Source organism: Taudactylus pleione, unplaced genomic scaffold (genome assembly GCF_031769625.1).
Source record: "Taudactylus pleione unplaced genomic scaffold, aTauple2 ptg000277l, whole genome shotgun sequence".
Classification (NCBI taxonomy): domain Eukaryota; kingdom Metazoa; phylum Chordata; class Amphibia; order Anura; family Myobatrachidae; genus Taudactylus; species Taudactylus pleione.
This window is the reverse complement of record NW_028284679.1, coordinates 3,731,373-3,749,687: the sequence shown is the minus strand read 5'-3', so window position 1 is coordinate 3,749,687 and position 18,315 is coordinate 3,731,373. Positions and strand designations below refer to the sequence as shown.

Below are 18,315 nucleotides of genomic sequence, written 5' to 3'. Positions count from 1 at the left end.
TGCTCCTCCCGTTTAGAACAACGTGGACATGGGTAGCTAAGGAGCCTAGGAAGACTCCACTGGCCGGATAAACCATCGATGACATAAGAAGTTAATTGTTTCAGGATCTATGTGGTTAGTGGGTGTTGGAATCCTATTTCTAAGCATACTTTTAAGTGCTTTGCTCACCACGACCTGGACTTCCTGACCCGCGCAGCAGCGGGGCGCTCCAAGAGACTGTCCAGGCGAGTAAGCCGCTCTAGGTGAAGAGCTCGGGGGTCCTGGTCAACCCGATCCTTAGAGAAGTCCATCTCAAACACAGCCGGAGGTGTCAGGTCCAGCTCAAGGAACATGATGTTCTCAGCCTTTGGGAGAAGAACCAGGATGGTTATTACATGTGTACAGTGCCGGTCAGGTGTAAACAGCAGTGTCAATATCAGCACACATCTGGCCAGCGTTACTTACCCGGTACCTCGGATGATAGCCCATCACCATGGCCACCCGAGCATACTGGCTGATAGGCCTCTTGTATCCGACAGCCGAGGACGGGCGTCTCTTCATTGAGCTGGCGCTGCCGCTGGGGAGGACACAACCCGTAACATGTCACTACTAAGCCACACTCACAGGAAAGGTGGAAGTGGTGCATTGTTGGGGGAGATATAGCAGACCTTCTAAAGGGGACAAGGGTAGGTGTTGCCCGTATCATATTCTAGCTATCGTACTTGATAAATGATGGAACCTGATTGGTTGCTATGGGCAACACATCCATTTCTCTCCTTTCGAAGGTCTTATAAATCTGCCCCACAGTGAGAGAACATGAAATGGAAATATCAATTCGGGGAAGATGGTTCAGACAATGTTATCCCGCGTACAGTGGACCTGATTCAGACCCGCTCGCTAAGGTGCGATCGCTCGCTGTGAGCGATTTTCGCCCGTCTGCGCATGCATATAATTCGCAGTACACATGCGCAAGCCAGTCTTTGCGATCTGATTTTGGTAGCTCGTAAGCACTATCAGCTCGCTGCTTTGAGTGACAGATAGCGCCGTTTGTGGGTGGTAACAGGGGAAGGTGCATGTGAACGGGGGAGTGGTGTTGCGAACGCAGGCGTGTCTGCCCGCCAAAATGCCGTTTAAAGGGCGTGCACAATTAGCAAAGTAGCGTCATTGTACACGTCACCTGCATGCATTTCAGGCCGCACTGATCACTATGCTTGCGTCGGGGAAAGGCAACTCCAAGGGCTGCGATCAGCTCCGATGGCTCACGATGGTCCCGATTAATCATTAATTTCCCGGAGATGACGTGTGTTGCGAGTGGCAAGGAGGCGTCTTCAGACACTTGCGAGCGCACTTTGCCGTAGCTCGCTAACACACAGTGGGCGTCCTTATGCCACGCAGTGCGAGAGCTTTATTTACATATCAGGCCCCTTTTTGCCAGCGAGCGATCGCATGTTGCGAGCGGGTCTGAATCAGGGCCAGTGTCCTTGTAGGTTGTGGAAGTGTTTCCTATGACAGAAGTGATATAAATATACTGAGCGCTCTTTATATATAGAACAATAAAACAGTAATGAAATAGTTAATCCATCGCTCTCCTCGCATCCCACGTATGGACGCCGGTGACTGTGATCTTGGCTGTAGCTCCGCCTCTCACACGGATACAGAGGACTATGGTACGCCGACCACTAACATGTAAGAGTGTGAGGAGCCAGGTATTTCTATAGATAGCGTGGCATGGAGGGCACACCCCCCCATAGGGCCACCATACTGTGCCAAGCTGGAGTGGGTATACACAGAAGGTTCCTGCAGGGGAGATGCTTCACCCACTGTCCACACTCTTGTCACATCAGCATTAGGCCCTGCTCATAGTGACCCGGCCATCTGCCCATAGGGAGCATAGGGATCAGCACAGACGATGCTGGCATCAGCAGCACCATCCACTACTTCACCCGGCCTTCTCCCTGTCAGCAAGGAGAATCTCCAGCTCATTTCCAGAACCACGAGAGGAACAAAAACCCAACCAGAGATATTGTGCTACAGGGTTCTTCTACAATTGAGGGGACTATTTACTAAGCCTTGTACGTGTACACTATGGCCTATCCTACCCCACCTGAGACTCTTCCCCTTGCACATCCCCCCCCTCCCTTTTACTCTCCCTCCACGCTTTCCTCAAGCAGGGCCCTCTCTTCCCCAAGCCTCCTGTCCCCATCTCCTCTGTCTCCCTCGTTTGTACCGCTCCTGTGACTTTCTCTATTCTATGTTAAAGTTGACCATGTATGATTTCAGTGATACATTTTATACTTTCTCTGTTTTATGCTCTTGTGTGTCTGGAACAGCCAGATCTGCGATGCGTTACAAAAAAACAATGACGATCTGTTATTCCTCTAATGAAGTTGTATGAAGAACGAGGAAACGTGCAAGGCTCCCACGGTCCAACACCGGGTCCTCTAAGCTTCAAGACTGATGTCGGGCTCTACATATACAATATACCAAATAATTTTTGCCAATTTTGCTCCTACTCTCAGGGTTCCATCCTGCCAATGATTGTGTCCGGCGTCATCTGTGCTAAGTGTTGCAACGTCCTGTAACAGCTGATGGGTCCAGGTAACTTATGAGGAGCTGGTTCAGGGTATTTTTTTTAGTTTTTGATTTTTCATTGCCAGAATAATCTCTTCTTTCTGAGGGGCCTATTCATCATAACTAAAAAATACAATGGAGGTAATTAGGTTTAGAACTGGCATGGAGTTCTACCTAATTACCGGAGGATCCATGATTCCTCCTCCCTATAACTATCTATTTCGACAAGGTGTCATTTTTGCGATAACAGCTTTTCAGGAAATAGATACTTTTCCCTGCCTATACCTACCTTACCCCAGCTGTAATCAGTGCCCTACCTTACCGCAGCTGTAATCAGTGCCCTACCTTACCGCAGCTGTAATCAGTGCCCTACCTTACCGCAGCTGTAATCAGTGCTCTACCTTACCCCAGCTGTAATCAGTGCTCTACCTTACCCCAGCTGTGATCAGTGCTCTACCTTACCGCAGCTGTAATCAGTGCTCTACCTTACCGCAGCTGTAATCAGTGCTCTACCTTACCCCAGCTGTAATCAGTGCTCTACCTTACCCCAGCTGTGATCAGTGCTCTACCTTACCCCAGCTGTAATCAGTGCTCTACCTTACCCCAGCTGTGATCAGTGCTCTACCTTACCCCAGCTGTAATCAGTGCCCTACCTTACCGCAGCTGTAATCAGTGCCCTACCTTACCGCAGCTGTAATCAGTGCTCTACCTTACCCCAGCTGTAATCAGTGCTCTACCTTACCCCAGCTGTGATCAGTGCTCTACCTTACCGCAGCTGTAATCAGTGCTCTACCTTACCCCAGCTGTAATCAGTGCTCTACCTTACCCCAGCTGTAATCAGTGCTCTACCTTACCCCAGCTGTGATCAGTGCTCTACCTTACCCCAGCTGTGATCAGTGCTCTACCTTACCCCAGCTGTAATCAGTGCTCTACCTTACCGCAGCTGTAATCAGTGCCCTACCTTACCGCAGCTGTAATCAGTGCTCTACCTTACCCCAGCTGTAATCAGTGCCCTACCTTACCCCAGCTGTAATCTGTGCCCTACCTTACCCCAGCTGTAATCTGTGCTGTACCTTACCCCAGCTGTAATCAGTGCTCTACCTTACCCCAGCTGTAATCAGTCCTCTACCTTACCCCAGCTGTAATCAGTGCTCTACCTTACCGCAGCTGTAATCAGTGCTCTTCCTTACCGCAGCTGTAATCAGTGCTCTACCTTACCCCAGCTGTAATCAGTCCTCTACCTTACCCCAGCTGTAATCAGTGCTCTACCTTACCGCAGCTGTAATCAGTGCTCTACCTTACCGCAGCTGTAATCAGTTCTCTACCTTACCCCAGCTGTAATCAGTGCTCTACCTTACCGCAGCTGTAATCAGTGCTCTACCTTACCGCAGCTGTAATCAGTGCTCTACCTTACCGCAGCAGTAATCAGTGCTCTACCTTACCCCAGCTGTAATCAGTGCTCTACCTTACCCCAGCTGTAATCAGTGCTCTACCTTACCGCAGCTGTAACCAGTGCTCTACCTTACCCCAGCTGTAATCAGTGCTCTACCTTACCGCAGCTGTAATCAGTGCTCTTCCTTACCGCAGCTGTAATCAGTGCTCTACCTTACCCCAGCTGTAATCAGTCCTCTACCTTACCCCAGCTGTAATCAGTGCTCTACCTTACCGCAGCTGTAATCAGTGCTCTACCTTACCGCAGCTGTAATCAGTTCTCTACCTTACCCCAGCTGTAATCAGTGCTCTACCTTACCGCAGCTGTAATCAGTGCTCTACCTTACCGCAGCTGTAATCAGTGCTCTACCTTACCGTAGCAGTAATCAGTGCTCTACCTTACCCCAGCTGTAATCAGTGCTCTACCTTACCCCAGCTGTAATCAGTGCTCTACCTTACCGCAGCTGTAACCAGTGCTCTACCTTACCCCAGCTGTAATAAGTGCTCTACCTTACCCCAGCTGTAATCAGTCCTCTACCTTACCCCAGCTGTGATCAGTGCTCTACCTTACCCCAGCTGTAATCAGTGCTCTACCTTACCCCAGCTGTAATCAGTGCTCTACCTTACCACAGCTGTAATCAGTCCTCTACCTTACCCCAGCTGTAATCAGTGCCCTACCTTACACCTGTAATCAGTGCTTTACCTTACCCCAGCTGTAATCAGTGCTCTACCTTACCTCAGCTGTAATCAGTGCTCTACCTTACCGCAGCTGTAATCAGTGCTCTACCTTACCGCAGCTGTAATCAGTGCTCTATCTTACCGCAGCTGTAATCAGTGCCCTACCTGCTACCTTACCGCAGCTGTAATCAGTGCTGCGCATGCGCCGTTCCGTTCACAAAATCATTGCATGAGCAGCACGGATTATAGCTGCGGTAACTCTGTGTCGGTCGCCCCCCCCCCTCCGCTCCCCTCCTCCCACCTACCTGGCCACCTGGACCCCGACAGGCTGCAGCCACGGACCCTGACCTCCTACCCGGCGGGTTAATGAATACTAAAAAGACGGTAATTAAGGAAAATGTCCTTAAAACCGTTATTTTAGTGTTGATGATTAGGCCCCTAAATCACTGACAGCCCCACCCCCCACATGTCATCGGTGCTCACTACTTTGGTATGGTAGTTATTTATAGTCACAACCTACTTTCACCCCTCTCCAGTCCTTAAAATAAAAAACCCTTCTGTTCTCATACTTTACACTCACGCCATCAATGCCTTTAATGCTGACCCATTGCCCGCACAGACAGCAGAGACAGCAACTTTTTGGGTAGAACCAACGTCCATGGAAACAGAAACCATTAACTCCAGTGACATCACTGAGCTGCCAAGACTCAGTGATTGGACAGCTGCTGCAACCATCCAATCAGATCTAGCGGTCACTCACACACCTTCCGTCCTGCAATCATCTTGTACTCAGCACACGCTACAGTCAGTGGGTATTGTCCTAATGTGGGCAACCTCTCTAATCTGTATTAGCTGTGACCTAGGATCGTGTATTATAGGCATAACTGAGATAGGATCATATAAGGGAGGACAGTGGAAGAACTTACTTTCCCGGAGGTACGAGGGGCTGAAATTTCCACTGGTCCTCGTCAGTATCGTAGTAAAGCCGGTTCATGATCTTGTTCTTTTCTTCCGGAGGAATAAAGTTTTCAATGATCAAATACCTGAGTGTACAATAATAAAGCCGAAGGTTATATTCGGTGATACAGTCACTATAACAGCTCTGCAGCGAGATTACGCCATTAGCGATATACAGAATATAACATCAAATTGTCTTTGACTGCTGGGTGACTGGTTTAATCTTTCCTGTGATGCCACATTGCCTTCTGTGTGCTGCCCAAAGAGTAATATTGAAGATGCCTGCAGTACCTTTTTCTGCCACTAGGCTGTGCTGTGCTCTGCATGTGAGGTGAATGTACGATTTTTCAAGGGAAAAAATGAACGAAAATCGTTTACAAAAATCGTTCATTTACTAAATGTAATGAACGATTTTTTTTTTGAACTACAAACGATTTTTGCATATTCCCTTACTGAAAATCGTTGAGTTGGTCAATCTGACTGAACTACAAAAGTGAACGTGCATGAACGATAATCGTTCATCGTTTTAACTCAGAAAGTGAACGATTTTTTCAACGATTGAACAATATCGTTATCGATAATCATTCAAAAAATCGTTGTGTGCGTATGCACCTTAAAGTGTTATATGTACTAAAGCGTGGCCGATTTTTAGAATTGTAGATGTTGCCCACAGCATTAACATTGATCTTGCACCTTTCTAGAAGATAATAGCTAGATTCTGATTGGTTGCTATGGGCAACATCTCCACTTCTAAAAACCTGCACTATAGTAAATATACCCTTAAGTGGCGGACGTGTACCTGCTCCATTAAATTATGTTCTCATCTCTGCATAAATGAATGAACTGACCGTCTCCGTGTTCTGAGGGGGCACAGCTCATATTACATGCAGAAAAATCAGACAGCTGAATAGTATGTGACTACAAGAGACTGACAGGTACCTCCACTCAGTGCCTCTCACAGACCAGGTCCAGGGCTGAATAGTGTGTGATTACAAGAGACTGACAGGTACCTCCACTCAGTGCCTCTCACAGACCAGGCCCAGGGCTGAATAGTGTGTGACTACAAGAGACTGACAGGTACCTCCACTCAGTGCCTCTCACAGACCAGGCCCAGGGCTGAATAGTGTGTGACTACAAGAGACTGACAGGTACCTCCACTCAGTGCCTCTCACAGACCAGGCCCAGGGCTGAATAGTGTGTGACTACAAGAGACTGACAGGTACCTCCTCTCAGTGCCTCTCACAGACCAGGCCCAGGGCTGAATAGTGTGTGACTACAAGAGACTGACAGGTACCTCCTCTCAGTGCCTCTCCCAGACCAGGCCCAGGGCATGGAGAAAACGCACTGGGTGGGGACCGCGATGGCGGCATTATTATCACGCAGCATTGAAAGACAATTTGCCGCCTATCATTCTGTACAATAATAAGTCTCCTCTCACAGCTTAAACCGCAGCTTCCAGCATTGATGACAGACAGGCACCGGGACTCAGTACTCGCACTCACTTGAATTTCAGTTCCCGCGTCTGCTCGTTCTGTGCCTGCTCCAGGTCTTGTCTCACCCGCACGTACTCGTCATGCTGGTCCTGGATTTCCCCCTTCACCGCCTGTAACTTGGCGTAGAGCTGGAAGCAGAGAGACGACATATAATCTGCTCTGTGCAGAAATGGCGCATGGTGTGTGTGTGATTGTGGCGCCCCCACCTGCTCCCAGCCAATGGGAAGCCTCAGATTCCACCTATCATTTTATAGCATGTACTGGAGAAATGAAAGGCAGAAGCTGATTGGTTGCTATGGGCATCTCTCTCCCCATAGGCGTATCTATAATGGGTGCAAGGTGTGCGGTGCACATGGGCCCCTGGATGCAGGAGGGGCCCACACCGTACACCCTGCACCCATACTTAATAATACTTACCTCTCCGTAGATTCCGGCGTGCTGCTCCCCAGCGTCTGACCGGCGCTGCAGGGCAGCAAGAAATCACTGGGAAAATGGTGGCGGCCATATCCCCGGTGACCTGTGCATGCGCAGACAAGATGTCCCCGGGAAAAAGGCGCGGTCGCCACTTTCCTGGAGACCCGCGCCTGCACAGTCTACCGCACTCAGTGAGCTGCCAGAGAGGAGGGGGCTCAAATGGAGGCTGCACACAGGCCCCCTCCTCTCCCCCAGTAACATACATTGCATGGAGGTGCACAATATGCCCTGACCGGCAACAACCATCTAGCAATCAGCTTTTATTTTCTAGTGTAAGGTTTCTAAAGAAACAGCATCTGGTTGGTTGAGCTGAACGGTTGCAGACGTTTCTGATTGGCTGATTGTGTATTAACCCCTACAGCTGATAGTAATCAAGTCATTGGCATGGTGGCTATATTACAGAGAGCAGCGGCGGCTGTCCCCTCACATTCACTATGTATGAGAGATTGCAGAGTCTGTAATCTGTGATCCAAGTCCCTATTCATCGTATGGCCCCCGATGATTACGTATTCATCTCCCTGCAGGGGCATAGATTACACCGGAGTAACTCATCATTGCTCCGCGCTTAGTACCGCAGCTACAGAGGTAGCTGCGTTACTTACTGTACCTGTCCCCCGTCGCTGCTTCTACGCATGTGTGACCTGAGCTCCTATTCGGAACCCGATGATTAATGGCCCGGTAACCTAAATATGCGTTTCCGCATGGTTAACGGGCCATTTATCGTTTGATGAATAGGCCCCTTAGTGCATTACAAATAGTGAGAGAATATCTGTGTGCCCGGACAGGATAAAATGCTGCCTCCCACCTTTTTCAGCTTCTTGGTCTTCATCTCGACCTCCTGCTGTAGAGACGTGTAGGTTCCTCTCAGCTCCACGGTCTCCTCGTCCCTCAGGAGCACCTGCTGCTGTATCTCCCGCTCCCGTCGCTTCTGTATAGTGAGAGAAACAGTGGACAGAGGGTTTATTATAATGTTATAATGTGGCCCAACTGCTTTCCAATCCACCATCTACCCAGTACCATTGGGGCAGCTTCCTCTTCTTTTATCCCCGGCATCTCCTGGCCTCCCCTAACTCCACCCTGGCCGACTCCCCCTCCATCTGGCCACCTCCCTCCCCCTAGCACATTCAGTCACATCCTCTTTTATTTAACACACACATTTCATACCCGGGACTCAAACCCATCACCTCTTAAATGGTAGTCAGACACCTTACACATGGAGCTATCTGCCCCCACAATGTCTGATGGCAGCTCTGAACACAGCCACTGATTCCAGCACACCTCATGTACCCTAGCTGCTGCCGGCGCAGGGTACATAGACAGATCTCCCTGCTGCTATTTGCTGCATATACACTATAAGCAGAGCTCTTTCTATACCTTCAGTCTGTGTTTACACTGCCAGATCCAGGATTGTGCACGGCGCTCTGATGGACAAATCCTGCTGCAGGTGCAGCGTCACCAGTGCTCTCCTACATCTAGTGCTGGTGCGTTATATGGCATCATTATTGTGTATCATCACTGCAGCGTCTCCAGTGCTCTCCTACATCTAGTGCTGGTGCGTTATACGGTATAAACATTGTGTATCATCACTGCAGCCATTGGGTTCACACTGTATCTGGCACTGACACCTGCATAACAGTGGTACTATAGGATTGGTGCCCCTTCATCATCGTACGAGACAAAACAGATTTGTCACGCCCCTTCCCCATGAGGCCACGCCCCTTATGGGGTTGCCGTTTAGGGCGTCTTATATCCTTATTTTAAAAATGGGGGAGGGGGTTGCCAATACTCTTTCTGACCCAGGGCATCACAAAGTCTAGTTATGGCTCTGCATCGGGGGGGGGGGGCATTATGGGAAGAAACGCCCCCTACTAAAGTGCCTCATAGAGGTAATGTATTATTGTCAGGGTATTATATTTCCCCATTTATGTTCCCCAGATCCCAGGGCCACAGAGAGACAGATACGGCCTGCTCAGGTAAAGGTTACACCCATCAGGACCCGTATTCAGACACCCCACTCCTGTTCACCCCCTGCGAATGTATTCAGTATATACAGAACGTCTCCACGTATGCACTGAAACTAACGGCCTGATTCATTGGAGGACGCTGCTTGCGTCTGTTGCCGGAGTCGCGGCTGCGATGATATGCAAATGCTAGTATCAGCCTACATCTGGTGTAGTAGCCTGCTCCAGATGGAGGCTCTAACGACTGCGCGCTAATTTCTACATAGGCATATAAGTTGTAACACACAACCTGTGCTAGGCCCCATTGAGGTTTGAAATGAGATTTTATAGTTGCAGTCTATGCATAGATTGGTCAAATCACCTTGAGGTACAACAAGACATAAATTGAGAGGCCCAACTTGTACCTGTCACTATTATTAGATGTATAATGAGCCATTCATAGCTTATATGATGTTATCAATAGACAGTGAGCCACATTCCAATAGGGTGACCATTGTAAGATGTGTAGAGACACTAAGCATTATGGGTAACTAACAGTGATGTCCATATTCTACACACAAAGGGGCTTTGGAAGAGTTTATCTCCAGACATTAGGACACGTCATTACTGTATTTCTTTGTCTGGTAGTATATGTTAATGCTTACAGAGCATGTGCAAGATATAAGAATGGGCCAAATACTGTACCAATCAGTGCTTGATACCCAGTATGTAACTAATATGGGCTTAATATCCGGAACGCCAACACCCATATACTATGGTATATAAATCAAGGACCTAGACAAAGGCTTTTTGGCTCGTGCATGGACCTGAGACTGCAGTAGGGTGCCTACAATGTATATTGAACTACCTGGGCGTTATTGAAACGAGGGCTCCCCAGATGAAGATGAAGTACATCTTATGTTGAAGAGAATAAATTACCGGTGTCATCTGAATACCTAGACAAAAGTTGAGTATACTGTATACCTTGTATGTTAATTGTTTGTTTGTTACTTGTAAATAAAGTGTGTTCATTTGTACTCACTCAAATGGTCACGTGTGTGTACTATTTCATTTCGATCAGATCGAAACCCACCGTTATGCACCAGTGGTTCTTGACACGCCACCATCGGCACAACATCGCGTGCACATCTTGTAAGCCCTTGTGGACACTGGGCCTGATTCAGAGTTGGGAATAGAGGACCCCATTCAGAGCCGCTCGTAAGCGGCCGCACGTTCGTTCCGAGCGATGTTCGCACACCTGCGCATGTGTGCGGGTTGTAATACGCATGCGCGAACCTGTCAGTGCGGCCGAAAATCGTGTGCTCGCAAAATAGCGAATGCCTGCTAATTTGAGTGACAGGAGGAGGCGTATGTGAGTGGTAACAGGGGAAGGTGTTTGAAAACGGGGAGTGGAGATCCGAACGCAGGCGTGCCAAACGGTCAAAACGGGCGTTTTAAGGGTGTGCATAATTAACAAAGCAGCGTTATCGACCACGTCAGTGGGGTGTCTTTTAGCCAGAACTGCTCGCATGATTGCGGTAGGAAAAACCAACCACAAGAATAGCGAGCAGTTCATACGCCGTTCGATGTACTCGATTAATCTCATAAATAGTGGACATGACGTATGATGCGAGCGGCCAGGGGGCGTTTTGCACAAAATAACGACCGCATGTTTTGTTCGCTCGTTCAGACATAGAGGCGTCAACAGACCGCAAAGAGCGAACAGTTAATTTAAATAGCCAGCCCCCTTTTCTGAACGAGCGAGCGCAAATAGCGTCTGGCTCTGAATCAGGCCCAGAGAGAGATATCTCTCTCAACTGATAATCTTGGTGAAACCATGCTGCACTGCAGGGGGGCAAATTTAAAATGTGCAGAGAGAGTTAGATTTGGGAGGGAGGTGTCCAAACTGACATCTAATTTGTAGAGTAATAATAAAGCTGTGCAGTATTTGTGGGCTACATGTAAAAGCAGCCAGTATTTACACTACATGCAAAATAAAAAATAAGTATTTACACCCCTTGCATTGCAACATGGTTTGTCCAGGTTCACAGTTAAGTGCTATCTCTCTCTCTATTCCCAACTCTGAATCAGGCCCACAGTGATGTAATGTGTGCGGGGAGAAGCGCCCCGTCTACCATACTGTCGCTGGTCCCTGGTCTCACCTGCTCAGCGATCTCCTGTCTCTTTATCTCCAGCATTTTCTGCTGCTCATTCGTGTGGTCCATAATGTTCTTTCCTCCAATCAGGAGCTTGCTCTCCATCGCCTGTGTCTCAACGAGAAGAGAAGAATAGTCAGTCGGGGGTCTCCTCCCAATGCCCAGGGGGATATCATACAAGGAGCCTATTATGAAGTAAACAGTTTTTAAAAAATCATAAATTCATTGTTGGCGGAGGCGTGTCACTCCTTCTGAGAGGTGGAGACAATGCCACCTAGCAACCAATCAGCTTCTACCTATCATTTTATAGAATGTGGTTGAAAAATGCTTGCTAGAATCTGATTGGTTGCTAGGGCCAATGTCTCCTCTTCTCCACTCTTTATCGCTCAATAATCACCAAGTTCTGTACATGTTCCAGAGCTCAAGTATTGAAATGGCCACAACTAAGGGTGGGTACAAACTTGCATGATATTGGCACGATTTGGACAAATCAAAAGACAAATCGGGCATATCGTGCAGTGTGTATGCCCGACTGGTCACATGCAATGTCGTGTGATTGGCCGTGATGCATGGCCAATCACACGATATCGCATGGGAGGCTGTACAAATTAATGAAGGACGGAACAGTGACTGTTTCGTCGTTCATTATATCTTGTAAGTGAGTACCGGCAATCTCCTCTGGAGCGGGGTGAAAGAAAATCGCCCCATCCATCGCCACAAATTGCCGGTCGTACAAGTGTGTAGCCAGCCTTAGGAGCTTATTGGTTGGTATTTTATCTCTCTCCATGTGTTTTATATCCTGCACTTGCACCTCATTACACCTAACCTGAACTCTGGCGCCGCTCTGGTGCAATTTCTGTGTGGCGTTAAGTACGGCTATTTGGAATACCCTCAGGATAGTTGAGTGAGGACACATCTGTACTGTAGGTAGACCTGAGAGGGAACAATTCGAGCCCCCAAGAAATTAGTGAAAATGTCTACAATTCACACATTCTGTGACCGTAGTGCGTCGTGCTTACAAAGTCATGTGACCGCCCTCTTTAGACGGACCCAAAAGCAGGCATGTCTCCATGGGAACCACAGCCGTTATAAATAATAAAGTAATAAAGGAATAACCATGTAATACAGCCATATGGTAACACCACCATCTGTTAGACTATCATGTATACAAATCCACAATATATCAACGCCATTGCAATGATGACTGAACAACCAACTAAGAGCTAAAGGAAATGAGTAGTTTATATAGAGGAGACGGGTGGTATTCTCTATTGTGGACGCACCAGCTCCAGGATTTTATTCAAGAATGTTTCTCTTCCCAATGTATCCCCCTCTACTATGACGTGGGACCCTCCTGAGGATTAAGAAGTCATCTTATATTACCGTGGGTGGGTCTCATTTATATAAAATGCGCAGGAACAGTCTGATCAATCTAACGCTAGCTTTATACCATGAGACACGACCTTTGCTCCTCGGAGCCCACAAGAGCACTTAGTACAATAAGACATGTATGAGGAATTACTGTTATACTGCTAAAGAGGGTCACGTCCAACCAGCGCGCTCTGGGCCTGATAAGAGATAGACACGATGGCGTTTACGCAATGGGGCAATTATCAGTAATCCGCGCACGCATCTAGGTTGCACAGCGCATGTTTCAAGGTACCTTACCATAGTTGCTCGCAGCTGCAATTTACTCATAGTGTGATAGTCAGGCAGAGTTTAGGGGTGGTAGGGAGGAGTGGTGACAATTACGCAGGCGTGTAGTGACTGTTTCAGGGGCGCGTCTCACCCTGCGACTGCGATTCTATAAGTAATATGGCTCTGGCAGCTCAGTTCCTGTGGCCATTCTGTGCGACCAAAGGCTGACTCAGGACTGCACCAATGGAATGATCTGCGAGCTATGCTGCGTCTCTGTACGCAGAAGCTACGACATTGTGCTCTGGTGCTTGGATTTGCAAAGCCGCATGTGGCATTACATTTCCTGGTGGCTGCGCCGTTAGCATATTATCGCATAGTAGCAGCGTACACAGACGCAGCTTTAGCGTACAACTTCCCACACGCAATGCTAACACACTCCATGTAATACTGACTTCCCACACGCAATGCTAACACACTCCATGTAATACTGACTTCCCATACGCAATGATAACACACTCCATGTAATACGGACTTCCCACACGCAATGCTAGCACACTCCATGTAATACTGACTTCCCACACGCAATGCTAACACACTCCATGTAATACTGACTTCCCACACGCAATGCTAACACACTCCATGTAATACTGACTTCCCACACGCAATGCTAACACACTCCATGTAATACTGACTTCCCACACGCAATGCTAACACACTCCATGTAATACTGACTTCCCACACGCAATGCTAACACACTCCATGTAATACTGACTTCCCACACGCAATGCTAACACACTCCATGTAATACGGACTTCCCACATGCAATGCTAGCACACTCCATGTAATACTGACTTCCCACACGCAATGCTAGCACACTCCATGTAATACTGACTTCCCACACGCAATGCTAAGTTTGCTAACACACTCCATGTAATACTGACTTCCCACACGCAATGCTAACACACTCCATGTAATACTGACTTCCCACACGCAATGCTAACACACTCCATGTAATACTGACTTCCCACACGCAATGCTAGCACAATCCATGTAATACTGACTTCCCACACGCAATGCTAGCACACTCCATGTAATACTGACTTCCCACATGCAATACTAACACACTCCATGTACTACTGACTTCCCACACGCAATGCTAACACACTCCATGTAATACTGACTTCCCACACGCAATACTAGCACACACCATGTAATACTGACTTCCCACACACAATGCTAACACACTCCATTTATACGGACTTCCCACACGCAATGCTAGCACACTCCATTTAATACTGACTTCCCACACGCAATGCTAACACACTCCATGTAATACTGACTTCCCACACGCAATGTTAGCACACTCCATCCATGTAATACTGACTCCCCACACGCAATGCTAGCACACTCCATGTAATACTAACTTCCCACACGCAGTGCTAACACAATCCATGTAATACTGACTTCCCACACGCAATGCTAGCACACTCCATGTAATACTGACTTCCCACACACAATGCTAACACACTCCATGTAATACTGACTTCCCACACGCAATGCTAGCACACTCCATGTAATACTGACTTCCCACACGCAATGCTAAGTTTGCTAACACACTCCATGTAATACTGACTTCCCACACGCAATGCTAACACACTCCATGTAATACTGACTTCCCACACGCAATACTAGCACACTCCATATAATACTGACTTCCCACACGCAATGCTAACACACTCCATGTAATACTGACTTCCCACACGCAATGCTAGCACACTCCATGTAATACTGACTTCCCACACGCAATGCCAACACACTCCATGTAATGCTGACTTCCCACACGCAATGCTAACACACGCCATGTAATACTGACTTCCCACACGCAATGCTAACACACTCCATGTAATACTGACTTCCCACACGCAATGCTAGCACACTCCATGTAATACTGACTTCCCACACGCAATGCTAACACACTCCATGTAATACTGACTTCCCACACGCAATGCTAGCACACTCCATGTAATGCTGACTTCCCACACGCAATGCTAACACACTCCATGTAATACTGACTTCCCACACGCAATGCTAGCACACTCCATGTAATACTGACTTCCCACACGCAATGCTAGCACACTCCATGTAATACTGACTTCCCACACGCAATGCTAACACACTCCATGTAATACTGACTTCCCACAAGCAATGCTAACACACTCCATGTAATACTGACCTCCCACACGCAATGCTAACACACTCCATGTAATACTGACTTCCCACACGCAATGCTAGCACACTCCATGTAATACTGACTTCCCACACGCAATGCTAACACACTCCATGTAATACTGACTTCCCACACGCAATGCTAACACACTCCATGTAATACTGACTTCCCACACGCAATGCTAGCACACACCATGTAATACTGACTTCCCACACGCAATGCTAACACACTCCATGTAATGCGGACTTCCCACACGCAATGCTAGCACACTCCATGTAATACTGACTTCCCACATGCAATGCTAACACACTCCATGTAATACTGACTTCCCACACGCAATGCTAGCACACTCCATGTAATACTGACTCCCCACACGCAATGCTAGCACACTCCATGTAATACTAACTTTCCACACGCAGTGCTAACACAATCCATGTAATACTGACTTCCCACACGCAATGCTAGCACACTCCATGTAATACTGACTTCCCACACGCAATGCTAACACACTCCATGTAATACTGACTTCCCACACGCAATGCTAACACACTCCATGTAATACGGACTTCCCACACGCAATGCTTGCACACTCCATGTAATACTGACTTCCCACACGCAATGCTAACACACTCCATGTAATACTGACTTCCCACACGCAATGCTAACACACTCCATGTAATACTGACTTCCCACACGCAATGCTAACACACTCCATGTAATACTGACTTCCCACACGCAATGCTACCACACTCCATGTAATACTGACTCCCCACACGCAATGCTAGCACACTCCATGTAATACTAACTCCCCACACGCAGTGCTAACACACTCAATGTGATACTGACTTCCCACACGCAATGCTAACGCACTCCATGTAATACTGACTTCCCACACGCAATGCTACCACACTCCATGTAATACTGACTCCCGACACGCAATGCTAACACACTCCATGTAATACTGACTCCCCACACGCAATGCTAACACACTCCATGTAATACTGACTTTCCACACGCAATGCTAACACACTCCATGTAATACTGACTCCCCACACGCAATGCTAACACACTCCATGTAATACTGACTTCCCACACCCAATGCTAACACACTCCATGTAATACTGACTTCCCACACGCAATGCTAACACACTGCATGTAATACTGACTTCCCACACCCAATGCTAACACACTCCATGTAATACTGACTTCCCACACGCAATGCTAACACACTGCATGTAATACTGACTTCCCACATGCAATGCTAGCACACTCCATGTAATACTGACTTCCCACACGTAATGCTAACACACTCCATGTAATACTGACTTCCCACACGCAATGCTAACACACGCCATATAATGCTGACTTCCCACACGCAATGTTAACACACTCCATGTAATACTGACTTCTCACACGCAATGCTAACACACTCCATGTAATAATGACTTCCCACACGCAATGCTACCACACTCCATGTAATACTGACTCCCCACACGCAATGCTAGCACACTCCATGTAATACTAACTTCCCACACGCAGTGCTAACACACTCAATGTGATACTGACTTCCCACACGCAATGCTAACGCACTCCATGTAATGCTAACTTCCCACACGCAATGCTAGCGCACTCCATGTAATACTGACTTCTCACACACAATGCTAACACACTCCATGTAATACTGACTTCCCACACACAATGCTAGCACACTCCATGTAATACTGACTTCCCACACGCAATGCTAACACACTCCATGTAATACTGACTTCCCACACGCAATACTAGCACACACCATGTAATACTGACTTCCCACACGCAATGCTAACACACTCCATGTAATACAGACTTCCCACACACAATGCTAGCACATTCCATGTAATACTGACTTCCCACACGCAATGCTAGCACACTCCATGTAATACTGACTTCCCACACGCAATGCTAACACACTCCATGTAATACTGACTTCCCACACGCAATGCTAGCACACTCCATGTAATACTGACTTCCCACACGCAATACTAAGGCCCTCATTCAGAGCCGCTCGTTAGCGGCAGTACGCTCGTTCCGAGCGATGTTTGCACATCTGCGCATGCGTACGGTTTTTAGTACGCATGCGCGAAGCAGTCAGTGCGGCCAAAAATCGTTTGTACGCTATATAGCGAGTGCCTGCTATTTTGAGTGACAGAATGAGGCGTATGTGGGTGGTAACAGGGGAAGGTGCTTGAAAATGGGGAGTGGAGATCCGAACGCAGGCGTGCTTAAAGGTCAAAACGGGCGTATTATGGGTGTGCATAATTAATACAGCAGCGTCATTGACCACGTCACTGGGTTATTTTATAGCCAGAACTGCTCGCAAATTTGTGGTAGCAAACACCAACCACAAGAATAGCGAGCAGTTCATACGCTGGTCGATGTACTCGATTAATCTAATAAATAGCGGACATGACGTATGGTGCGAGTGGCCAGGGGGCGTTTTTAACAAATAAACGAGCGTATGTTTTCCTCGCTCGTTCAGACTTAGAGGTGTGAACAGACTGCAATTTGCGAACGGATCATTTGAATAGCCACCCCTTGTTTTTGAACGAACGACCGCAAATAGCGAACGGCTCTGCATCAGGCCCTAAGTTTGCTAACACACTCCATGTAATACTGACTTCCCACACGCAATGCTAACACACTCCATGTAACACTGACTTCCCACACGCAATGCTAGCACACTCCATGTAATACTAACTTCCCACACACAACGCTAACACACTCCATGTAAT

The 18,315-nt window shown here is 47.7% G+C and overlaps 1 protein-coding gene across 1 annotated transcript in view; it reads right to left on the bottom strand.

Moving 5' to 3' along the window:
- KIF3C (kinesin family member 3C) overlaps positions 1–18,315 on the bottom strand; it is a 146,359-nt gene that overhangs the window by 2,393 nt on the left and 125,651 nt on the right. Inside the window, exons 2-7 of the mRNA XM_088481722.1 lie at positions 11,686–11,787; positions 8,389–8,511; positions 7,119–7,237; positions 5,586–5,702; positions 445–556; positions 169–344 (exon numbers count right to left, since the gene is read on the bottom strand). Of these exons, the coding sequence (XP_088337848.1) occupies positions 169–344; positions 445–556; positions 5,586–5,702; positions 7,119–7,237; positions 8,389–8,511; positions 11,686–11,787 (749 nt within the window). The remainder of the gene's footprint in view (positions 1–168; positions 345–444; positions 557–5,585; positions 5,703–7,118; positions 7,238–8,388; positions 8,512–11,685; positions 11,788–18,315) is intronic.